Source organism: Balaenoptera acutorostrata, chromosome 17, assembly GCF_949987535.1.
Source record: "Balaenoptera acutorostrata chromosome 17, mBalAcu1.1, whole genome shotgun sequence".
Lineage (NCBI taxonomy): Eukaryota > Metazoa > Chordata > Mammalia > Artiodactyla > Balaenopteridae > Balaenoptera > Balaenoptera acutorostrata.
In genome coordinates this window covers 54,208,721-54,231,844 of record NC_080080.1, presented here as the reverse complement: position 1 = coordinate 54,231,844, position 23,124 = coordinate 54,208,721, and the positions used below count along the sequence as shown (strand labels likewise).

General features: G+C 37.7%; 1 protein-coding gene and 1 long non-coding RNA gene across 2 annotated transcripts; one reads left to right on the top strand and one right to left on the bottom strand.

The window, feature by feature from the left end:
• Positions 1-2,185: 2,185 nt before the first annotated feature.
• LOC130705502 (uncharacterized) lies at positions 2,186-11,094 on the bottom strand. Its single transcript, XR_009005762.1, has 3 exons — positions 10,987-11,094; positions 3,567-3,682; positions 2,186-2,542 (listed from the first exon to the last, which is right to left on the bottom strand). It is a non-coding gene; the product is annotated as an uncharacterized LOC130705502 (long non-coding RNA).
• On the top strand, positions 6,133-21,394 carry LOC103011938 (solute carrier family 7 member 13-like). The gene is made up of 4 exons (XM_007180148.2): positions 6,133-6,898; positions 13,835-13,966; positions 17,290-17,651; positions 20,474-21,394. The coding sequence occupies exons 1-4, from the start codon at positions 6,232-6,234 to the stop codon at positions 20,759-20,761; spliced, it is 1,449 nt and encodes a 482-aa protein (XP_007180210.1). The 5' UTR covers positions 6,133-6,231; the 3' UTR covers positions 20,762-21,394.
• The last annotated feature ends 1,730 nt before the right edge of the window (positions 21,395-23,124 follow it).

The window sequence follows — 23,124 nt, the reverse complement described above, 5'->3', positions numbered from 1 at the left end:
GGCAAGTGAAACCCCCAGCCAAAGGGTAGGTATGAAAACAATGCCAAAACAGTAATCATGACCTGAATCTCCCATTCATAGGTAACATTTGTGGTCCCACAGCACAAAAGAGGAATTCACTTACTGCGGTCTTTCCAGAATTTCTGGATATCTATTTCTAGGGATAATAGTCACTAAGGATTCCATCCTCACTAACATTTCTTATTTCTTGTCTTTTTGATGATAGCCATTCTGATAGGTGTGAGGTGATACCTCATTGTGGTTTTGATTTTAAAACAAACCATTGTCGAGTGCAGGAGCCCAGCAGTAATGAACTGCTCTGGATGCTCCACATACTACAAGCAGCCTCATAATTCCCAGGTTTCCCTTGCATGGAAGACTTGTTGTTCCAGAGCTTCAGTTCTAAAGTTCTAAAACCACCATGTAACTGGCCAACCCTACTTGTCAAGTGTCCAGTCCTTGACTCTAAGGGGAATGCTTCTCAAACCCTGTGTATCACAGTTGGCCATTTTACCAGGAAAATTGGTCCACATTTATGCACCTCAAGGTGCACAAGTCAAAGCTACTAATAACACAAGCTACAGTGCAGGGTCAAAGGAGTTTACAGATACAGTGCTGTGGGTACACAAGGGTCCCCAGACTCTTAACATCCTATGAATAGATGTCCTTATACCAGACATGGTACCAGGATTCTACTCCAGAGAAGGGTCCTCAATACTCTGAATATGTATACATTTATAGAAGAAAAAGTGGGAGCAGGGACCAGATAAATAAGTCCAAAGCCTCTAAGGATTCTAGTATTCCCTTCACAATCATCCATATTGAAGCAAATGCAAAATATGTTCAGCAGAAATTTAAAGTCAGTCCCTTTATCTCTACCTCCAACCAATAATCAAGGCACAGACGAACAAAAGGAATGAGTACTACTGCCACTTTTAGCATTCAGTCACCTAAAATTATTATGCTATGTAACTATTATGCTAATTATTAACCAGAGACTCTCAAGGTGAAACCAGGCATCTAAAAAATCTATGTAAAACTTAGTAAGGGCATTATAAACATGAACACTTAGCAGGTTAATTTTTCTGAGGTACTAAATAAAGATCAAGAGAAAAAGTGTTCTATATACAGAAGAGATGATTCAAAAATTATCCATCTGGCTTTAGCTGAGATGTCTATGACCGTTTGACCCATATTTCTAACATGTAGGGAGAAAATAAAGTAGCCTAATGGTTTGGACAGAACGGAAATCATTTTGCAAAAATGCATTTGTACACAAATAATTTTAAAATATGAAAGAAAATCAGGTAAAATGATGTATATTAACTTTTCATCTTGCCACTTACAAGGAAAAGGTATTTAGCTACTATGGGAATGCAGTGTAGAACAGTCGTTTAGAACATGAAATTTAGAATCAAAAGACCTAGGTTCAAATCTTGACTCTAACATGGCATGTGGATATTTGACAAGTTATTAAAGTTCTCTGAGCCTACTTACTCATCTCTAAAATGAGGATAGGGAACTCCCTGGAGGTCCAGTGGTTAGGACTCCATGCTTCTGCTGCAGGGGACACAGGTTCAATCCCTGGTTGGGGAACTAAGGTTCCACAAGCCACAGGGTGTGGCCAAAAAAAAATAGATAAAATAAGGATAACCATAAATCATTTTGAGTACAGATTAAATGAAATAATTCCTGGAAACTTCTTAGCATAGAGAAGCATGAAATATTAATATCTGCCTTAATTTATTTTTTGGAGAATCCACAGAATAAGGAAAAATGCACGGAGATTAGTACTATATTGATTCTGTAACTTCAAGTGGACACGAACACCAGAGTTGGACAAAACTAATTTACTTGGGCATAATACAGCATGGCCCATCATTTCCCTGGTCAGGTTCCAAGCCTAGTCAGCTTAAGTTAAAAGAGGCTTGACAGGGAGTCACTAACTGCTGAGAATGACAGCACTCTGCCCTGCCCAGTTCCTGAGGCATTAAAAATAAGAAGAGGAATGTATTCACTAGTATCTTCAATTCACCAGCTAGGAGGAACTAAACTAAATCCTCCTGTTGAGTCCAGAGGTACTTCCTGGACACCTATGGGACCTCTAATTTATGCCTCCCCTTACCCACTACTACATTGCACTCACCAGATCCCATCCCCTTTGCACTGGCGTTATTGAGGTTGCTAGCGTAGCAATGCTAGGTACAGTACTTATTTATTATTGTATAATAAACTACCCTCCAAATTTAGTGATTTAAAATTTAGTGATTAAAAGCAAACATTTATTATCTCATATTTTCTGTCAGCTAGAAATTTGAAAGAGCGTTAGCTGGGTGAGTCTGAATCAGAGTATATCGTGATTTCAGTCAATATATGGGCCAGGAGGACTACAATCATCTGAAGCTTGACTGAGGCTGAAAGATCCTCTTCCAAGATGGCTCCCTCTCATGCTTCTGATGAGAGGCTTCAGTTCCTCACCAGGTGGGTCTCCCCACAAATTCCCCTCATGACATGGCCAATGGCCTTCCCCAGAGCAAGTAATCTGAGAGAGAGAAAGAGAAAGAGAGAGAGAGAAAAATAGAGGTTGAGAGAAGGAGAGGGAAGGGGGAACAGAATTTCACTGCCTTTTGTAACATAATCTTATAATTGACATACCATCTCTTCTGTATTCTATTGTCACACAGACCAACAGTAGTGGTAGCACAGTATGGGAGGGAAATACACAAGAGTGTATGGATCATCTCAGAGGTTGGCTACCCCAAAGAGGACCTACCTGAGTTACAGTACAAATACAACACCCATTATTACACAACTTTGTAAGGTAAAAACTAAAAGACCCTCCTTGATCACTCTTCGGTCACCTGCCCCTTCACTCACTATACTCCAGACACAATACCTATCTTTCAGCTCCTGAGTACATCAAGTTGCTTTTCACCTACGAGGCTTTGCATGTCTCTTCCTTCTTCCTGAAATTCTCCTCCCTCCCAATCTCTGCATCTTAAGTTCTCAGTTTAAATACTGCTTCCCCTGAGAGGTCTTTCATGATCAAATTATGTCATCAGTGATGTTAATACTAACAATGATAATTGTTAATATTTACTGCATGTTTACTATATGCCAGGTACCATTCCAAGAACTTTTTATGTTCTAACACATTTAATTCTCACAATAACCCAATGAATTAGGTACTTTTATTATCCACATTTTACAAATGAGCAAACAGACACAAAGAAGCAACTTTCTTAAGGCAAGAAAACTAGGAACTGGTGAAGGATTTGAGGAATAGTGTGACTGACGTGTCCTGAACAAGAAGAGAGGGGAATGAGAGGAGATTGGAAAGAATAGTCAGGAAACTGATCTTGTAGAGCCTCAGAGACCATATTATGTTGATATTTTATTCTAAGGGCAATAGTAAACCATTGGAGAGTTGTAAGCAGTACATATAATCTGATAAAGTAATACTTAAACATTTTTTAAATATAAAGAATAATAAACACTCAACCTAAGAAACTAAACACTACAAATATTGTTGAAGAGCCCTATGCAACTCTCCTTTCCTCACTTACCCTTAGAAGTAGCCCCTTTCTTGGGACTTCCCTGGTGGTCCAGTGGTTAAGACTCCACAGTTCCACTGCAGGGGGCACAGGTTCGATCCCTGCTGGAGGAGCTAAGATCCCACATGCTGCGTGATGTGGCCAAAGAGAAAAAAAAAAAGAAGTAGCCCCTATCTTGAATATCATTATATTTTTATCACGTATGTATGTATCATAAATAATAGATGACATTCTTTTTTAATATTAACACTATATAGCCACATACTATGTATAGTATGTATATATACAGTGCAACTTGCTCTTTTGTTCAATTTTGTGCTTTTAAATATATATGCATTAACAGTATTATCTCTAGTTCATTCATATTGACAGCTTTGTGATATTGCATTGCGTAAATGTAATAAAATATATATTTTCATTCTGCTGTTTGACGGACATTTATATGGCTTTAAAATTTTTACAAAGAGAAACAATACTGCTGTGATCATTCTTGTATGTTTATCTCTCTATAGTATGTCCTAGATATCAAAAGGTTTTAAAACAATAGAAAGGAAAAGAAAAAGGAAAAAACACCAAAACTGTCATTATCTACAGACTAAATGATTATCAATATATTAGAATTAATAAGAAAATAATTATTAAGCAAGTAATCTGAGTCTAAGGTCAATTATGAATTACACAGCAGCATCAAGTAGTATGAAAATGTTCAAAAGATAGAATTTACAAGTGAAAATAAACACAATGTACCTAATTCTAAATTTAATCAAAAAATGAAAGAACATTAAATTTACTTTTAGAGTAGTCTATCCTTTTCTGTGGAGAATGGGTTGGAAAAGACAGGAGCTAAAGCAGAAAGATGAGTTCAGAGTTTTTCACCATTACCTAAAAGAAAAATGATAGTGACTAAGATCAACCTATTTGTAGTAGAATCGGAGATACATGGTCAAATAAAGATATGATTTGGAAATAGAACCAAGAGGACTTGGTAATGGATTAGATGTGGGGGATGAAGGAAAGTATCAAAGAGATTTAAATATAGTTTTGATCAATTGAGTGGTAATGAAATCTACTGAGGCTTGAGACAAATTAGAATGGTAACAAGAGTTCCACCTTAACATATCAGTATTGAAGTTGCCTGTTATGTACAAGTAGATATAAGCAGAGGCTTCTCTTTCCAAGTGAGTGGACTAGCTTGTACCAAAACAACCCTCCCACTAAAAATAATTTAAAATGTATAAAATATTAAGATGTCTATTTGAAAAAATAAGAAATATAGCAAAGCAGTAAGGGTTTAAGCAGTCAAAATCCTGAAGAAAAAAGAAAACTGGAGAAGTGAGCCTGACATTCAGCATCACTTCTCCCCTAGAAGCATTTGACAATATGTAACTGGTGAATCAGAAGATACATCAAAATAAAATACCTAGACAGAAACATAGAGAGAGAAGTAAAAGATGGAAATACAGAAAGCAGAGTAAACATGTATAATATGGGCACAAGTCTAATATACTTCTGGGATATAATTTCACATCCATCATATCAGCAAAAACTTTAAGTCTGACAATACTAAATGTTGACAAAGCTGTGAAATTTGGGATCATCTAATAAAACAACAGAACCCTGTGAACTAGCAATTCCTTTCCTATGAATATCCTAAACTCAGATATGAATTAAAGAAGAAATTGTAAAGAATGTTCATGCAGCATTGAATTTAATAGTGAAAAAAGGTCATCAAAAGGCAGATAGATACATTCATAAATAGAAACTGTAAAGGCACCTTCATTCTTCCAGTTGCCAGGCCCACGTACCTTGGTCAATCTTATTCCTTTCAATCTCTCATAACCCCACATCTAAATCATCAGCAAATTCTATAGGGTCTACTTAAAAAATATATCAAGAGTGCAATCACTTCAAACCTCCAATGGCAGCATTCTTGTCCCTAAGCTTAAACACTTGCTAGTTCTATGTACTTGGAGTGGTCCATCGGTCCATCCCCAGCTCCTTTCCTTTTTTTTTTTTTTTTTTTTTTTTTTCTTTTTTCCCCAGCTCCTTTTCTTGTGTGCAGCTCTAATTCCAGAACTACAAGTAATACAATAAATAATCCAGGCACCCATCTACTGCATGCTTAGGAACATCCTTGGATCAGGAATCAGTAAATAGAAACCCCAGCAACCTCATTTATCTCCAATAGCAGTAAGTTCAATTCAGGGTAAAATTTTCCTCAAGAGTACCTGTGGTTGAGATATAATTCACATACCATACGACTCCCCCATTTAGAAACAGTTTTTGTATATTACAACTTTTTAAAACTTGTGGCAAAATACATATAACACAAAATTTGTCACTTTGACCATTTTTAAGCGTACAATTCAGTGGCATTAGTCGTATTCACAGTGTTGTGCAGCCATCACCGGGCATATTTGAATTTTTAAATAATTAACATGAGAAACATTTTAACTCTGGCCTTAAAAGAGTTCACTAAATCTTAGAACAATTCACAAGTTAATCATTTTCAAAACCAAGTTAACGGCAGTAATAAAATGCTTATGTAAGGACAATGGTTAAATCAAGAAAGCACGTTGCAGAAGAATCATGGGGAGAATGTATAAGAGTTAGCAATCCACATGAAATTTTAAAATTATTTTTCAGGATTAAAAAAAAACAGGAAAAAGGCAAAAGCATGCAACTCCTGAGGGCAATAGGATTCTTCCGTGGAAACATTTTAATATTTAGTGCCACAATAGGGGCAGGAATCTTTGTGTCTCCTAAAGGGGTATTAAAATATTCCTCACTGAATGTAGCTGTCTCCCTGAGTATTTGGGCTGCTTGTGCTGTGCTGACTTTGATCTCCGCTCTCAGTCACGCAGAGCTGGGGACAACATTCCCTAGAAGTGGAGCACAGTATTATTTCCTCAAAAGATCTCTTGGATCCTCTGTTGCTTTCCTCAGTCTTTGGATCAAACTTTTTACTCATCCCTTAAGACTAGCTACTGAAACCTTGTTATTATCTACCTATACAATTCAGCCTTTCTATGCTGGGTGCCCAGCTCCAGAGCTACCAAAGAAGTGTCTAGCTATGGCTATTCTGTGGTCTTTGGGACTTCTAAATACTCGAGGGGTGCAAACAGTGGCTTGGTTTCAAACTATCAGTACTGTGGCAAAGATGACTGTCCTCTGCTTCATTTCCCTTACTGGGATTGTGCTGTTAGGGATTGGGAAAAAAGAGAACGTGGCCAGGTTTGAGAACGCATTCGACGCTGAACTTCCTAAAGTCTCACAGATTGCAGAAGCCTTCCTACAAGGATTGTTTGCATATTCTGGCACGTCAATCCTGAACAGCATAGCAGGTAAATCTTTTTCTGAAATATTTTTGTCGCAGGCATAAATTTTTGTCCACAAGTCTGTGGAGAAAGATATATCGGATTTGTTTATTTGTGGGGAATTGAATTAAATCTGTTCTGCATGCTCTGCATGTATGTAGTTTAATCATCATTAAGACTTGGTAGATACTTATCTATATAATACACACAGAATTTAGTGTTTTTCAGGTCATTCCCCTATCACAAACTTGGGAATTTTATAAAGTTTTCAAGAGAAAATTAAGACCACTCTCAGATTTTACTGTACTTTATTCTAACAATTTTTCAAGACATTTTGAGTTAAATATCAATTATATAAGAAATATATTAACATAATCCATTTGCAAAAAAATAAAACTATCACAGATTTTATATATCTCCTACCACCCTGGTAAAATGTCACATCCTAATTTTGATTCCACAATATGTCTTAGAGAAATTTCCATAGTAGTTCTTAGTCATCTGACACATTCTTTTAACTGCTGCATAATATTTCTTAGAATGGCTTTACCGCACTTTCACATTAGTGGTATTTAAAATGCTTCCCATTTTTTACAATTTCAAGGACTGGTATAATATCCATGCTTCCCTGCTTATATGCACTGGTGTTTCTGCAGGGTAATGCTGCCCCCTCTGATATCATTGTACCAAATGAATTTGGTAATAGTTGCATAGCTCTCTAGAGCAAACAAAAGAAATAAATAGAAAACAATTCACTATATTTCTTTTTCATTTTAAAATTATAGGAATATTAAATTTTAAGGAATATATTAAATATTGAAGTTATGTAAAACTTCCAAACAAAATCTTTGCAAAAATTTTAATAAGAACTGGAGTTTCTTCCTCTAAATATAATGTTGCTATAGATTTTATGTTTGAAATGTCCTTAATACTTTATCAAAACTTTTAATGATGATTTCTTCAAATTCTCAATTCTTGAATTATTGAATTTTTTTTATGTTCCCTGGTCAATGAGACACTTTGCTCACTCATGTAGATTACTAAAAATTTAACAGTTGATATGATTTTTAAGTACTTTAGCAATTTCCTTTTTTAATTGACAAATGTAACATTGAAATGTCTTGCAATAAAATTAACAAATTTTTAAATATCAAGGCTTTTCAAATAAGACTTTAATTTACCTAGCACAAATTAATTATGCCAGCAGTCACCTTGCTGCTAGTTTGGCCATTAAAAGGCACATGAGTCATAAGTGAAAATATTGGATATATATGGAGGCAGAGTTTCACAGGTCACTGCTTTTGGAACTGCATCCTCCAGGGGTCACCTAGTCAGTGGGCAGTGGTGGGTTCTGCAAAAATAAATACCCAGATGTTGGTGCACCCCTTGGCTAAAGTAAAGCATCACACTAGAGCAAGCCCAGGTGTTCTTGATAGTGATCATTACCTAAAGAAACAGCACAATGCAGCTTTAGACCCAATTCTGTTTGAAGAACTCATCTCATTCTCCTCCTACTCCTTGGTTTGATTTGTTATCAAACAAGTTAAATCTTGAATTAAGGACAAGAATCCCATAACTGGAACTGATAGAGAAATGTAACTTCAGATCAATAGGGTTGTGTTTGAAATGTCTAGTGGAATTTTCTGGATCTGCAGACTATTAGAGCAGATGAGTACAGTAACACGGCCAGAACTTGTGGCTAATTGAATGGGGCTGGCTATCAGAACCAGCGCTTCATTAACTTACCAAATTTAGAGATCTGGCTTCTTCCACCTCAAAATAGTGTGATCCCGGCTAGAAAGAACTATGTCCCTCAAGTTTGGTTCTCTGAGTTCCTGAGCTGTCATATTCCTGACCAATTGTAAACAGAATAGATAGCTTGTGTCTAGATTCTTATGCCAGGGCCTCCCAAAGGGATAACACTGCATCCCAAGCACCACTATACATCCTTTATATTTACCTCTGAAATAGAGGAATTATATTAGGTCTCAAAGCCATCAGTGCATCCATCTCAGTAGCAGGTCTGACAATATTCAAAGGAGTCTCTAGTGACATAGAGAACTGTTGGGACTCGAGTTCTATCCACTCAATTACAAAAGGACAAAAGGCCACTGCTTCCATAACATGACTTGTGTGACTTTTGCAAGGAACAATCAGACAAGATACCATGGTGTGCTGTTTAGAAAATCAGCATCACACGAAGCACGTTAATATTGTGAGCAGTTTAAAGAGAGCCTCAGATTTAATAATCTGCCTAGAATTCCCATTGTTAGTGAAGGGAATTTAGGAGGAGAAATAGAGATATACAGAATTGGCTGACCCTTAGAGGAAGTTGCATTAATAATGGCCCCACCCGCTTAGATTTGCATCCAATCCTCTGCCAAAGCCCTGAAAGCAGGCTTGAAAAGGGTATTTCTCCAGCTCTATGCATAAGGTGGCCCAGAACAAGTGGTGACTTCTGACTGGAGCAATACCCTGATTGGCTTCCTGTTAGAAGAACTTTTCAGAGACAGAATATACATGAATACTTGGAAACCCTCCTCCTGACACTTAGCATGTTGCAATATACAGTAGTCCCCCCTTATCCACAGGGGATATGTTCCAAGACGCCCAATGGATGCCTGAAACCATGGATAGGACTGAACCCTATATATACGATGTTTTTTCCTATATTAAGGGATCAGGACGGTAGCATATACAGCGTGGATACTAAAAAAAGGGATGATTCTCGTCCTGGGCAGGACAAGCAGGATGGCATGAGATTTCATCACAATACTCAGTACAGCATGCAATTTAAACTTTATGAATTGTTTACTTCTGGAATGTTCTATTTAATATTTTCAGACCACGGTTAACCTCAGGTAAATGAAACCATGGAAAGTGAAACTGCAGATGTGTGTGGGGGGAGGGGTACTGTATCTCAGTTTCAGGGGGAAAAAAAGGACTTCTTGAGGACTGGTGAGCCTGAAGCACCATTCTCTTAAGTTGCTGCAAGACGGAAATCTATGACAGACTTCATTCACCCTCAAGAAATCCAGCTTAGTCCTCCAGAAACTAAAGTTGTGCACACATGGGAGAGAAAAAAAGGCTCATTAGACAAAACTTTCCCCTGCCTGTACGGGAGACCAAGCAGGAGAGTCTAAGCAAACAAGGCCCCCACCATAAGCTGCTCCTCTCCTATGGTTGGAGATCAGAGGCCCTGGTCTTAGTTTACACTGAAGACAAGAATACCACAGGAAACACAAGCCACTGTTTTCCTAGACACACTTAAAATTTGGTAATACTCCCAGGTCCTAAGGATTTGACCAAAGTTGGGATCTGTTAGAGAGGATAAGGAATTTTCCACATTAAAAACAGCCAGGCTGAGCCAAGAGACAATATTCTCAAAGGACTCTTTATAAAGGATATTGTTTTTTGAACAGTGGTGGGAAAAGAGTAGGATGAGGAAGAAAGCGTTAAGCTGGCACAGGTTAAATTTTTCTTATCTTTTACTCTTCGCTTCTTAAAGAAAAAAAAAATATCCATGTTAGATGTTAATGTGAGTTTTATAACTTTCCAAAGTTGGAGTTAAAATTATTAGTCAATTTTCTTATGGTATAAATTAAAAATCATAAGTTTTCATAAACCATTAATTTTAACATAAATAATGATGTACATATATAAAACTAAAAATTTTACATAAAATTCACTTTTTCTTGTTTTTTTAATAAGTGGTTGATTACTAAATTGAACATATTAAATGTCACTAAAGAATATAACCTCACTCACAATTTATAAACTGTTTTAATTGTATGTTAAAATGTATTTAATTTTTAAGCACTTTAAATGTCTGACTTGCAAAGCCTTTCTAATCACTTATGTCCTGTAACACTAAAATTTTGTCTTAAATATGATGAATTTTAAGTTCTCTTGTACACTTAAATACTGTTTATAAACAATGTCTCCTATACTTGCAACTTAAAATCGCACATCTGAAAATTCATTTACATTTAAAATTTAAGTAGCAAGGCTGTTCTTTCAGGTTATGTAACAAGCCAGATTCTCATAAAAATTAGACACTGGCACAAATTGTGTAATTTAGCAGAAAATAAATGGTATCAAAGGTTTTTATTTACCTGATCATTGTTGTATTTAAGTTGAAACATTCCCATCTTATATTGGGCTTCCTAGAAGCAGAGCCTGAGATGGGGATCCTTGTGCAAGCACTTTATTGAGGGCTTACTTCCAAGAGACAGCTGTGAGGAGTGAAGGAAACAGGACAAGGTGGCGGGGTGGGGGTGGAGCTGAACAAACATGTGGTTTCAGCTGAAGTCTAGCCTCGGCCAGATCCTACAGAGCCGCACTGTCCAACCTGGTAACCACCAGCCACATGTGGCTAGTGAGCATCTAAAATGTAGTTAGTCAAAGTGAGGTGCTCCATAGGTGTAAAATACACACCAGAAATCAAAATCTTGAATGAGCAAAACAATGTCCAATAGCTCATTAATACTTTTTTATAAATGTTACATACTGCAATGATAACATTTTGGATATCTGGGGATAAATATATATTAATAACTCCATTTCACTGGTTTTTCTTTTATGTAGCTACTAGAAAATTTAAAATTACATAAATGGCTCACAGTATATTTTTATTAGACAGTACTGCTAGAATAGGAATAATATGAAATGTTCCCAACTAGAGGCATTAGGGATGGGCTTTTGTACCTTTTGTCGGTGCGTCAATGACTATGGGCTGCCTCTGAGGGGAGAATGTAAACTTCTAGATTTTTCTAAGCAAGGCAGCTTCCTCCCCTCCCTGCCAAATCACCCAAGGACTGAGGGCAATTCTCAGGAGAAGGGTTCAGCTACGGGGAACTAGCAGCCATTATTCACAGAAGCTGGAGGAGAGGAGAACCTGCCAGTCAAGTTGTAAAGTCATTTACCCACACAGGGGATCAGGGTCACTATCTCAGGTGATTGAAGCTGCTGGGTGGACCATCCCAGCTTACACAGTTACTTACACTTCCCAGATTCAAGATAAGACATGTGATCTGAGCACTTGATGCTTCAAGTCACATATGCACAGGCTGGTTCTGTCACACCACTGCTATAGTAATAGGGGACCCGAAGACCTCACAATTCAGCTGACATTGATTTTATATCAGTATCGCCTGATTTCTTTCCAATCGGAATTTGGATGGACAGACTGTCTCGCTTCTACACGGCTTACGACAAATTTCCTTCACTGCTTGAGTAGATTCAAACAATCTCTTGACTGCCTGATGGACTCTAAATTGTTTTCCTCTTATTACTTTATTCATAACCCATAAGATCCTGAATTCCATTCACACCTTTCTTACTTATGATGACCCAGTAGTCATTTTAATACAGTAAATTTGCCTAGGTAGGAAAAGGTTGCTTGGGAGAGTAAGGATGAGAAAGGAACTTCCTCAGAGGTCAATTTGCTTGAGGGAAAGAGATGATGAGAGAACCGTTACTTCTGAAAAAAGGAAGAAATTACGTATCTCAGATGGGATGAAGAGACATGCTACATACCAAACAGTCTTTTTTTTAAACGATTGTACATTTTTTATTTGTACAAATCTGTGGGCTGGCAATCTTTGTTGCCAACTGCAAAACCTGTTTCCCAAGGTCCAACAGCTAGTGAGGGTCACAGCCAGGTTAGAACCCCAGACCATTTAGGTCCAGGCCTATGCTCTTAACCACTCCCCTGAACTTCCTTTTTAAAAAAACAGTATGATGTTTAGGAATTTTGAGATAATATGTCAATTTTAGGAATTCACTGTTGATGCAATGTCTCCTCTCCTGAGGTAAGGTCCCTACAATTGACAGAAACTGACTGAAAGGCCCCTACAATTGACAGAAACTGACCCAAACATTGTTAGGTGCCTTGAGCTCATCCCTGCTTTTGGTTTAAAAACTTTATTATGTATTGGAGCTCAAAGATTTTCCCAACTGAGGACGTCTATCCAAGAGGGTGGGAGTAAGTGTCAAAAAGAACTCTGCACCTTCTGTCCAAGAAATCCATCACCTCGAGGCAGCTTCTGTCCAAGAAATCCATCACCTCAAGGTCAAAGAGATCTAGCTACATGAAGGCTGGAGGGTGCAGTGGTTACTGTCTGGTGTCAGACCAAACTTGGTTAAAATCCTGCCCTCACCGCATATTTGCTGTGTGACCTTGGGCAAGTCTCTTAACCTCTCTGAGTCCCTGCAGTTTCCTTTGTATTTGAAATGTAGACAAAGCACAATATGTCCTTGATGCTATCGTGGGTATTCAATACTACACTTTGGAAGCCTCTGTGACAGAGCAAGACATAGATGCGCTCACAAAAGGCTGCCATGGCATGGGGGAGGGTGGGTCTGTTTTCCTTTTGCACCAACTGTTTCCTTTGCATAGAAGGCTACCCACTGAGATCTTCACATAGTTCCCTCCCTCACTTCTTTTAGGTCTTCCCTCAAATGTCATTTCTCGGCTAACTTATTTAATGCAAACTTCCTCCCCCCACTCTGCTCTCATCCCTGTTTCATTTCTTTCTCTTTTTTTATTGAGGTATAGTTGATTCACAACATTATATAAGTTTCAGGTGTACAACATAGTGATTCACAGGTTTTAAAGGTTATAGTCTATTTATAGTTATCATAAAATATTGGATATGTACTATGCACTGTACAATATACCCTTGTAGCTTATCATTTTATACATAGTAGCTTGTATTAAATAGTCTTTTCCACCACTGGAAATCCATAATCATGAAATAGTTGGAATAATTGGATTTTTAGTATAAGATGGTGAGAAATCCAAGCTTTCAGGCAAAACTTGCAAAGGAGTAGAATCAGTCAAGCAGATGAGGAAACAACAGACACATGAATAATACTTTCTCATCCTTTTCATTACAAAGAAGTCTTCAAAAGTATCATAATAATATGACCTTTTCTGATGAGTTTATTTGTGTTTTTTAGGAGAGATAAAAAATCCTGGTGAAAATATTCCCAAATCTCTGATTACTGTCCTTCCCATGGTGGCTGTGATTTACTTACTGGCTAATGTATCCTACCTGGCAGTTTTGACTCCCAGGGAAATCATCTCTGCAGGTATGAATGTGTCTAGACAAAGAGGAAATAGTCACTACTACCTCCTCTGAATAAACAGGGACTCCTATATACTGCTATTTTTTCGATACACCCATAAGAGTGTAAATGTGATGTGGTCCTGCTTTGGTTTTCACAAGAAAGGAAAAATAATCATCTAAACAATCTATTAAAAAAATGAGCACATGCTAAAGACTAAGGTCGAAGGGTAGAAGAATGTGAAGAAGCAAGAACTGAAAAGAGAATGAGGAGGAAGAAGAGGTGGAGGAGAGACATGGAGGAGAAAGAGGAAAGAGATGAGGAGAAACAGGAGCAAGCAAAGCAAGAAGGCAAAGAAGAAACACTTTGTTAGAAGATGTTCCACCCTTAAAGGTGCACCCAGATACCTGCCCTCAAAATAGTTGTTTGGAACAAGCAGTACCATCTTCATTATCTTCATTTTTCAGATGAGGAAACTGTAGCGAGGGAAGTTAAATAATGAACAGCATTGATAAGATTCAAAGATAGGTCTCAGTCATGTTCTTCTAATGATAAAAGATTACTTCTTGTTCAGGTTATTGCTAGTAATGGATTGTAAATGTGGACAGCAGTTTGCGACCTTCAAAGGTCAGCAATCTGACCTTCAAAAATATATTCTTCCCAATTCCATCAAGCATGTTGCTCAAAGTTACACAGCTAGTAATTGAAAAAGACAGACTCAAATCCAGGTTGTTTGACTCCAAGACCTGTGTTCTCAACCACCATACTAAAATGCCTCAACACAAGCAAACCAAATCAAAGCATAACCACCACTAATAGGGCCTATTAGCAAAGCAAGCAATAGTATGAATATTTATTAATATATATCAGACGATGAATTTTATTAATACATATAATCATATAACATACACATGACTAAATGGAGATACAACAAAAAGTTAATAGTAAATGGCGCCATCTGAATGATAATCTTGCAAGATATCTTTTATTTCCTTTTTTATACTGTTCATATTTTCCACAATTAGCATGTTGTACTTATGATCCGAAAAAAATCATTTTAATACCAAATAATTATATTTCCACAGAATCAAATGATGAATTTTTAGGACACCACTGCGTCTTTTAAAAAAAATGTTAAATTATGTTCACTTTACTTTAAAAAGGCAGAGTAGTATTTGAAATATATTAGAAAAATTCTACAAAATTTTAATTTTTAAAAAATAGTTACTCCTGAAAGAAGAGAAGTTTGGTTATCTAGAAAATTCATTTATTGAGAACAACTAACTCTTCAAATATTCTGGATAGAGGTCAAATAATACATCAACAAAAACATAGACTCCAAAAATATTGTATATACAGATAGGCACAGGGGTCTATGAACACGTATCGGGTGTGTGGTTTTGGAGGGGCTGACTGTGTCACTCCAGTAACTAGAATTCCCCTGTAAGGGATGTGTTTTCAAGGCCAGAGGTCACAAAGAGGATCAGTCTAGTGAGCCGCATCACTGAACTGGAGTTCTGCTCTATCATCTGCATTCAAAGCCTTTACAAAAATAAGAAGCTTTGAAGGTCATTTTTTAAAAAACCTATATTTGGGCTTCCCTGGTGGCGCAGTGGTTGAGAGTCTGCCTGCCGGTGCAGGGGACACGGGTTCGAGCCCTGGTCTGGGAAGATCCCACATGCCGCGGAGCAACTAGGCCCGTGGGCCGCAACTACTGAGCCAGCGCATCTGGAGCTTGTGCTCCGCAACAAGAGAGGCCGCGATAGTGAGAGGCTTGCGCACCGCGATGAAGAGTGGCCCCCGCTTGCCGCAACTAGAGAAAGCCCTCGCACAGAAACGAAGACCCAACACAGCCAAAAATAAATAAATAAATAAATAGATAATAAAAATAAAGGAATTCCTTTTAAAAAAAAAAACCTATATTTTACATGGTTCCAAAAATCAAAAGGTGTATTTATGCATCTTCTCTGAGACTAGTATAAAAATGTTATGTTGATTCGAAAAGAAAAAGAGAAATATCAATTTCTAAAAGTAAAAAGAAACACGTTACTTCCCACAATTTGGTCTCACAGGAATACAGTAACACACTAAAGGAGATTTTTTTTTTAATTATTAGCACCTCTAATTAATTAATTTTTTTTTTTTTTTTTTGGCTGTGTTGGGTCTTCGTTTCTGTGCGAGGGCTTCCTCTAGCTGCAGCAAGCGGGGGCCACTCTTCATCGTGGTGCATGGGCCTCTCACTATCACGGCCACTCTTGTTGCGGAGCATGGGCTCCAGACGCGCAGGCTCAGTAGTTGTGGCTCACGGGCCCAGTTGCTCCGTGGCATGTGGGATCTTCCCAGACCAGGGCTCGAAACCCTGTCCCCTGCATTAGCAGGCAGATTCTCAACCACTGCGCCACCAGGGAAGCCCTAAAGGAGATTTTTTTAACTATTAAAATGAGGGGGAGAACTATAATTTGCCTTTCACCCTACTTCCAAACCAGGCAGCAAGTTCTGTAAAGACCCACCTCACTAACATCTCTCTCTTTGGGTGTTCCCTCCTCTTCTTTCCCCCACTCAGTGCCCAGGCCCTTATTTTTCTTACTTCATTTACAGCAATAACCTCCTAATTTATACGCTCACCTCTAACATCCTCCTTCGAATCCAGCCTCCACTCAGTCTCTAGAGATGACTCTATAAAACACAAATCTAATCCTGTCATCACCCTGCTTAAATATTCCACCATCTTGTTTTCTTGCATCTCCTCCCAATCTCACTCTCACAGCTGCTGCAACCACCATCCCATCAGCCCATTACCACGTCCTTCAGACCAACTATCAACGCCTAACCTGACCATGGCAGGTTCTCCAAGATCTGATTCAAGCCTAACTTTCTATCCTCATCTCCTGCCTTCTCTTGCACAGACACACACCCTCACCACACATCAACCTTTCTAAACAACTTATCATTTACAGAATAGATACTATTCTCTCTACCTCCCCAGCAATGCCATCTCACCAGCCCCAGCCTGACTGCCTATCTCATACTTGATGTCACACTGGTAAGATTGATTCCAGATATATTGCCCATTTTGCACCCATGAATACATCATAGATATCATGTAAAGCAAGTCCAAGGCAGATTGAAATGCAGTGGCAAATCACCCCTTCCAATGCATTCTCTGGCCAAAACAGACCACAAGGCTAGACCGTATTCAAGAATAAGTAAAGAGACTCCCTTTCTTGGAAGGAGCTGCAAAATCATATTACAAAGGGTATGGTTGAGGAGAAAGTGAAGAATTATTGCCATAGTTTCAATCAAGCAAAGGGACTGACGTTTTTGAAATTTTTCTAAAATTTTCATAGATGCTGTTGCTGTCACCTGGACGGACAAAATAATCCCTTCCATGCAATGGGTCATTTCTTTTGGAATTTCAACTTCAATATTTAGCAGCATGTGTTGTACAGTGCTTTCGGCATCAAGGATGATCTACACAGCAAGCCAAGAAGGACAACTGCCTTTGATCTTCTCGATGCTCAATAACCACTCATGTCCAACCATGGCTGTCAGCCAGATAATCATCTTAACTTCAGTTGTTATTATAACCTCAGATTTGATCAATTTAATAAAATATTCAGGATTAGCAATATGGTTTTTAAGAGGGTTACATATGATAGGTTTACTTAAACTAAGGTACCAGGAGCCCAATCTACCTAGACCTTACAAGGTAAATCAAAATTAAAATGATAATATTAAACTTCTATTCTCTTTCTAGGAATATAATTTCTTATTCTATACAGGATGCTTCTAACCAGTCATGAGTCAAATTTATGAAACATCTGAACCAGACCTCCATTTCCCAGCTTACTGATGTGTAATTGACTGTCTGGGCTGCATTTGGTCTGATTTTTCTAGAGTAAAATGTCAAAACTGATTCTCCTCAAGGAAGACAGATGTTATCCTTTTTGTCATCTTTCAGGAGCTAGGCAGTAACACTTCTGAGGGGAGGGCTTTTTGCCCAGCTCAAAAGCATCTCCTCAGTCCATGGACAAATGAGGGTGATGTGGCGTACTCTTCTTGTGTATGGCCTTGACAGGGTCTTTATTTTATACAGTAAGATGTTAATCTAAGCCTCAGTTTAGGTGATTACAAAAATTTTGAACCTGAACTTAACTAGCAAGATAGAATCACTATCCTCTAGGTAATGTCAGCAGGGCTACTGTAGGTTCCTAGAGTGTCTTCGTGCAAAATATAATAAAGCAACCCTCCCTCTAGGCAGCCCCAGCCCCGTGCCCAGGCACAGAGCCTGGTGAGCTAGATATCAGCCCCCTTTTGCCCCCTCAGATGGGTATGCTTGTATGAGTGTGAACTGCCTAAGCAAACATATGCAAAAGAAATAAAATCAGACTCTCATTTGAAAAGACCATTCTGACAATAGCGTAGAAAGTGAACTAAAAGGAGGGGTGAGCAGATTCAGGTCAAACAGCTGGCATAGATTTTCTCAGCTTTACCCCCATTTAATTCTCTAGGAGAATCCTAGAGCTCAGAGATTAAGTAAATTACCCTAGATAAAAGGATCAGGGCTGGGATTTAAACCACATATTCTGATTTCAGAGACCAAATTCTTGTTATATTTACTGAAAAGATAGTGTTGAAATTTTTTATTCTATAAAGGATCCACTGAGGAAATTTTCTCTGATATTAGCATCAGGAATACTTGGGCCTCTTCTAAATAACTGATTTGCTTATGTCTTTTGGTGGCCTGCTTTCAGAATCTATATGGGGCGTTGTGGCATGCATTTTGTGAGCCAAATTTATTGTTTATCCATGTTTCTTTATTTCCCTCATTTCTTTTTTTAATTTTCATTTATTTTGCCTTGGTATAAAATAAGCCATACCTTGCTATAATGTAAATCCTAAAAGTTTCCAAACAGTCTTTGTTTTATTCTTTAATCGTGTTATAAATATAATCCAGTGGCCCATATAATTAAGATACTTCCTGGTTGTAGAGATTGTATGGAAAATAAAATGATAGTCCCATATTTCATGCCAGCAACTATAAAACCACTTGAGGGTGCTTGTTAAAAATCTGAATTCCCAGTCTCACCCCTGGAGGTTCTAATTTAGTAGGTCTTAGTTGGGCCTTAGGAATCTGTATATTTATCAATTATCTTGGAGAGTCTTATGCAGAGAGGTCGATTGACCATATTTTAAGAAACACTAGCTTAGACAGTTTTGACTTTCTTCCCCCCCAAAAAATGGATCCCTCTTGGCCATGTCCCAAGTTGAAAAAAGTAAACGATAATATCTTGAATTTCAGTCATCCATTTATTCAACAAATATGCAGTGACTATCTGCTATATTTCAGGCACTCTGCTAGGCAGTTCAGAGAAATAAAGATGAATCTTTCCATCAAGAATCTTCTTAGCCTCATAGAAGAGTAAGAAATGTATACAAATCACTGTTATAAAGTTAATTAAGAAATGCCATTTGTTGAGCACATTTTACTGAAGTACACTGTATGCAATTCTGACAAAGATTTTAGGAGACCAGCATTAGATAAAAAACTCATTTTGCAAATGAGTCTAAGAGGACCCTTTTTTTCGACACTCAGACATTATATTTAAACCATAATAACACACAGCACACACATATTTCAGGAATATTTGATTAAAAACCTCTGAACATAATTATCCATTAGTACCTGCCGACCCACCGTGTCCTTCCTTCAGTTGTGGTAGGGGTGCGGGGCCCTGAGGGTCTCACTGTGCCGTGTTTGGGGTCCCTGTGGAACAGGCACTTGGGGAACCACCTTCTGGTTGTTCTCTGCAAATGGGTCTGAAGATCAGATTAATTAGGTAGACCAAAGTTATACTGCTAGTCAGTGTCACAGGCTCCCTGGAGAAGAACCTTCTTTATCTGTCCTAAATACCTCTGTATCCTTAGCATGGCACATGCCACTAAGCAATTCAGTGACTATTTCTTGAAAGAATGAGCGATTAAAATAACAGAGATTGCATTTCTAATAGACTTTTCTGATTCCAGTATTTCTGCTGTTTCTATTACTTGATGGTGCTGCCCTAAGAAAGACTGGCACATGCTCCCTTGAAGAAGAATTATAAACAAATATTTCAGTTATGACATTACTGGATTTTCAAATTCCCAAAACTAAGAATGCTTCAATGATTAATACTAGAATGACATAGTTAATTTTTGATGATGTTTAAATGTATTTTTTCTATGCCTGAAAATGAAGCACTAATTTTAGTAAATAAATGACAATATCTGATGAATTGTGTAGGCATTCATGAAAACTATAGAATGAATAAAATACAGTTCCACTTTTTTACAATCATTCAGTCTGCCATTGATTTACTTTCTGTAATGTAATACTGACCCTGTCCCTCTAAATATATTTGAAAATATATTGTAGTTTTCTCCCTGATGTTTGGAAACATTTGTTCCATAAGAAAGAGAATGTTCTTATGTTGTTTATAGAATCCTGAGGACAACGTCATCACTAATCTTAATCTTTTTTTTTACTTTCAGGTGCCTTTGCCATTTATATTTGGATGCATAGCTATATCTTTGTTTCTGATTTTGACGCCATTGATTCAGGCTCCTAAAATAGAGCATGTCTATGGGCTTATCTTTATGTTCAGTGGACTCCTGTGTTACTGGATTCATGTTCACCTTAATCAACATTCTCTCTGTTTTGTCAAAATCACTTGTTATTTACAATTACTGTTTAATGTTTCACCACCTGAAGACCATGATGAAGGTACTTCAACAAGAAAAAAAGACCTTAAAGAAATCTTTGTAAATAAGAAACTTTAAAATGTAAAATGTTTAATGAATGAATACATTCTTAAAGGTAACCTTTGCTTTAAAATATATACACACAAACACAAAGCCTCTACCTCCTGCCCAACCCCCAGCTACACATATCAAATCCACCCCCCTAGCTACATATTCAAACTCTTTACAATTCAAATTATTCTCCTTGTAATTGAAGCCTTAGTTCCATAGTGCCCAACATGTTTCTCACCACTTTCTTCTTGGTCAAAAATTTTAAATGCGCGCACACACACACACACACACACACACAAAGTTTAAAGGCATAATATGCCTTAGTCACTTAATTACTGCCTACTTCCATGTGTAAAAAATATTATAATGTTGTAAACCAGAAACTAATATAATGTATGTCAATTATATATCAATAAAATAAATAAACAAACAAGTAAACAAAAAAACAAAAAGTCATTGCCAGGAAGATAAATTCATAGGTGCCTAGTGTATAGCAGATACTTAATATTTGTTGAATGAATGAATATAGATGCATTAGCAAAAATAAAGAAAATATTGTAAATCTGAAATTGATATTAATAAATACTATGCATTACTTTCTACTCACTGGTCTAAACTCTTCACAGTGATACCAATTAAAAGAACATATTTTACTTTCAAGTCTCTGTGTTTAGCCTTTATAAAGTGTGATACACTAAATCATGGCCCTCAAAAATACGTCCAGGTCAATAAAGTTCATATCTAGCAGGAGAAGTTTATCAAAATGTTTCCCAAATTTTGTGGAACCCTAAAATCAATACATTAACTGGCATTAAAAAATGAATAAAAGAACATAAAGACACTAAAGTTTCTAAAATCCAGTAATAGTAATAATGACTTTATTTTGTTCCTATAAAAATAAAAATAAACAAGGCATTATTTGAAAAAAAAAGAAGGGAGAGAATGTCATGAAAACTTGTTTAAAGACTTTGAAATCGGGGTGGGGAACTTATTGGATGTCCTGTCTAGTATACCTTTCTTAGTTACTTGTGCTTTTTAATGTCTTTAAGCTATGTTACAACTCTAAGTTGTAGAATACTCATAATAATGCAAATGATTTTTGAAAATAGAAATATAAGTGAATTTTGTCTAGTGGATGCAGTGATTACCATGGATACTGACCACTTTTACTTCTACTTGTAAATTTATTTCAACATTCTTGACTGCCTATGTGTGCACATTGTTTGAATTCTCTTTTAAACTGGTTATAACATCTCACTAGTTCCCTCATTAAATAGTGAGTTAAATATTTTTTTAAATATATATATATATATGAGGTTATATATTTTTTTAAATATTTAACTCATTTTATAGATATAGATGATAGATATAGATATAGATATTGATATTGATATTGATATTGATATTGATATAGATAGATATAGATCTCCAGGTCCTAATCCCTGGAACCTCTGAATCTTACTTTATATGGAAAAAGAGTTTTTACAGATGTGATTAAGGATCTTTGAGATGAGGAGCATTTTACTGGATTATCTATGTAGGCCCTAAATGTAATCACAGATGTATTTATAAAAGAGAGATAGAGGGAGATTAGATACAGACAAAAGAGAAGGCAGGGGGAGACCTTCAAGATGGCGGGGGAGTAAGATGTGGAGATCACCTTCCTCCCCACAAATACATAAAAAATACATCTACATGTGGAACAACTCCTATAGAACACCTACTGAATGCTGGCAGAATGCCTCAGACTTCCCAAAAGGCAAGAAACTCCCCACGTACCTGGGTACAGCAAAAGAAAACAAGAAAAAACAGAGACAAAAGAATAAGGACAGGACCTGCACCTCTGGTAGGGAGCTGTGAAGGAGGAAACGTTTCCACACACTAAGAAGCCCCTTCACTGGTGTAGACAGGGGTGGGAGGGGGTGGGCGGGGGAGGGATGCTTCAGAGCCATGGAGGAGAGCATAGCAACAGGGGTGCGGAGGGCAAAGTGGAGAGATTCCCGCACAGAGGATCGGTGTCGACCAGCACTCACCAGCCCAAGAGGGTTGTCTGCTCACCCGCCGAGGCGGGCAGGGGCTGGGAGCCGAGGCTCGGCTTCGGAGGTCAGATCCCAGGGAGAGGACTGGGGTTGGCTGTGTGAACACAGCCTGAAGAGGGCTAGTGGGCCACAGCTAGCCAGGAGGGAGTCCGGGAAAAAGTCTGGAACTGCTGAAGAGGCAAGAGACCATTGTTTCGGGGGCGTGAGGAGAGGGGATTCCTTCCCCATGTGCCCACAGAAGGCAGAGCGCCACCTAAACGAGCTCTAGAGATGGGCGCGAGCTGCGGCTATCAGCTTGGAACCAGAGATGGGCATGAAACGTTAATGCTGCTGCTGTAGCCACCAAGAATC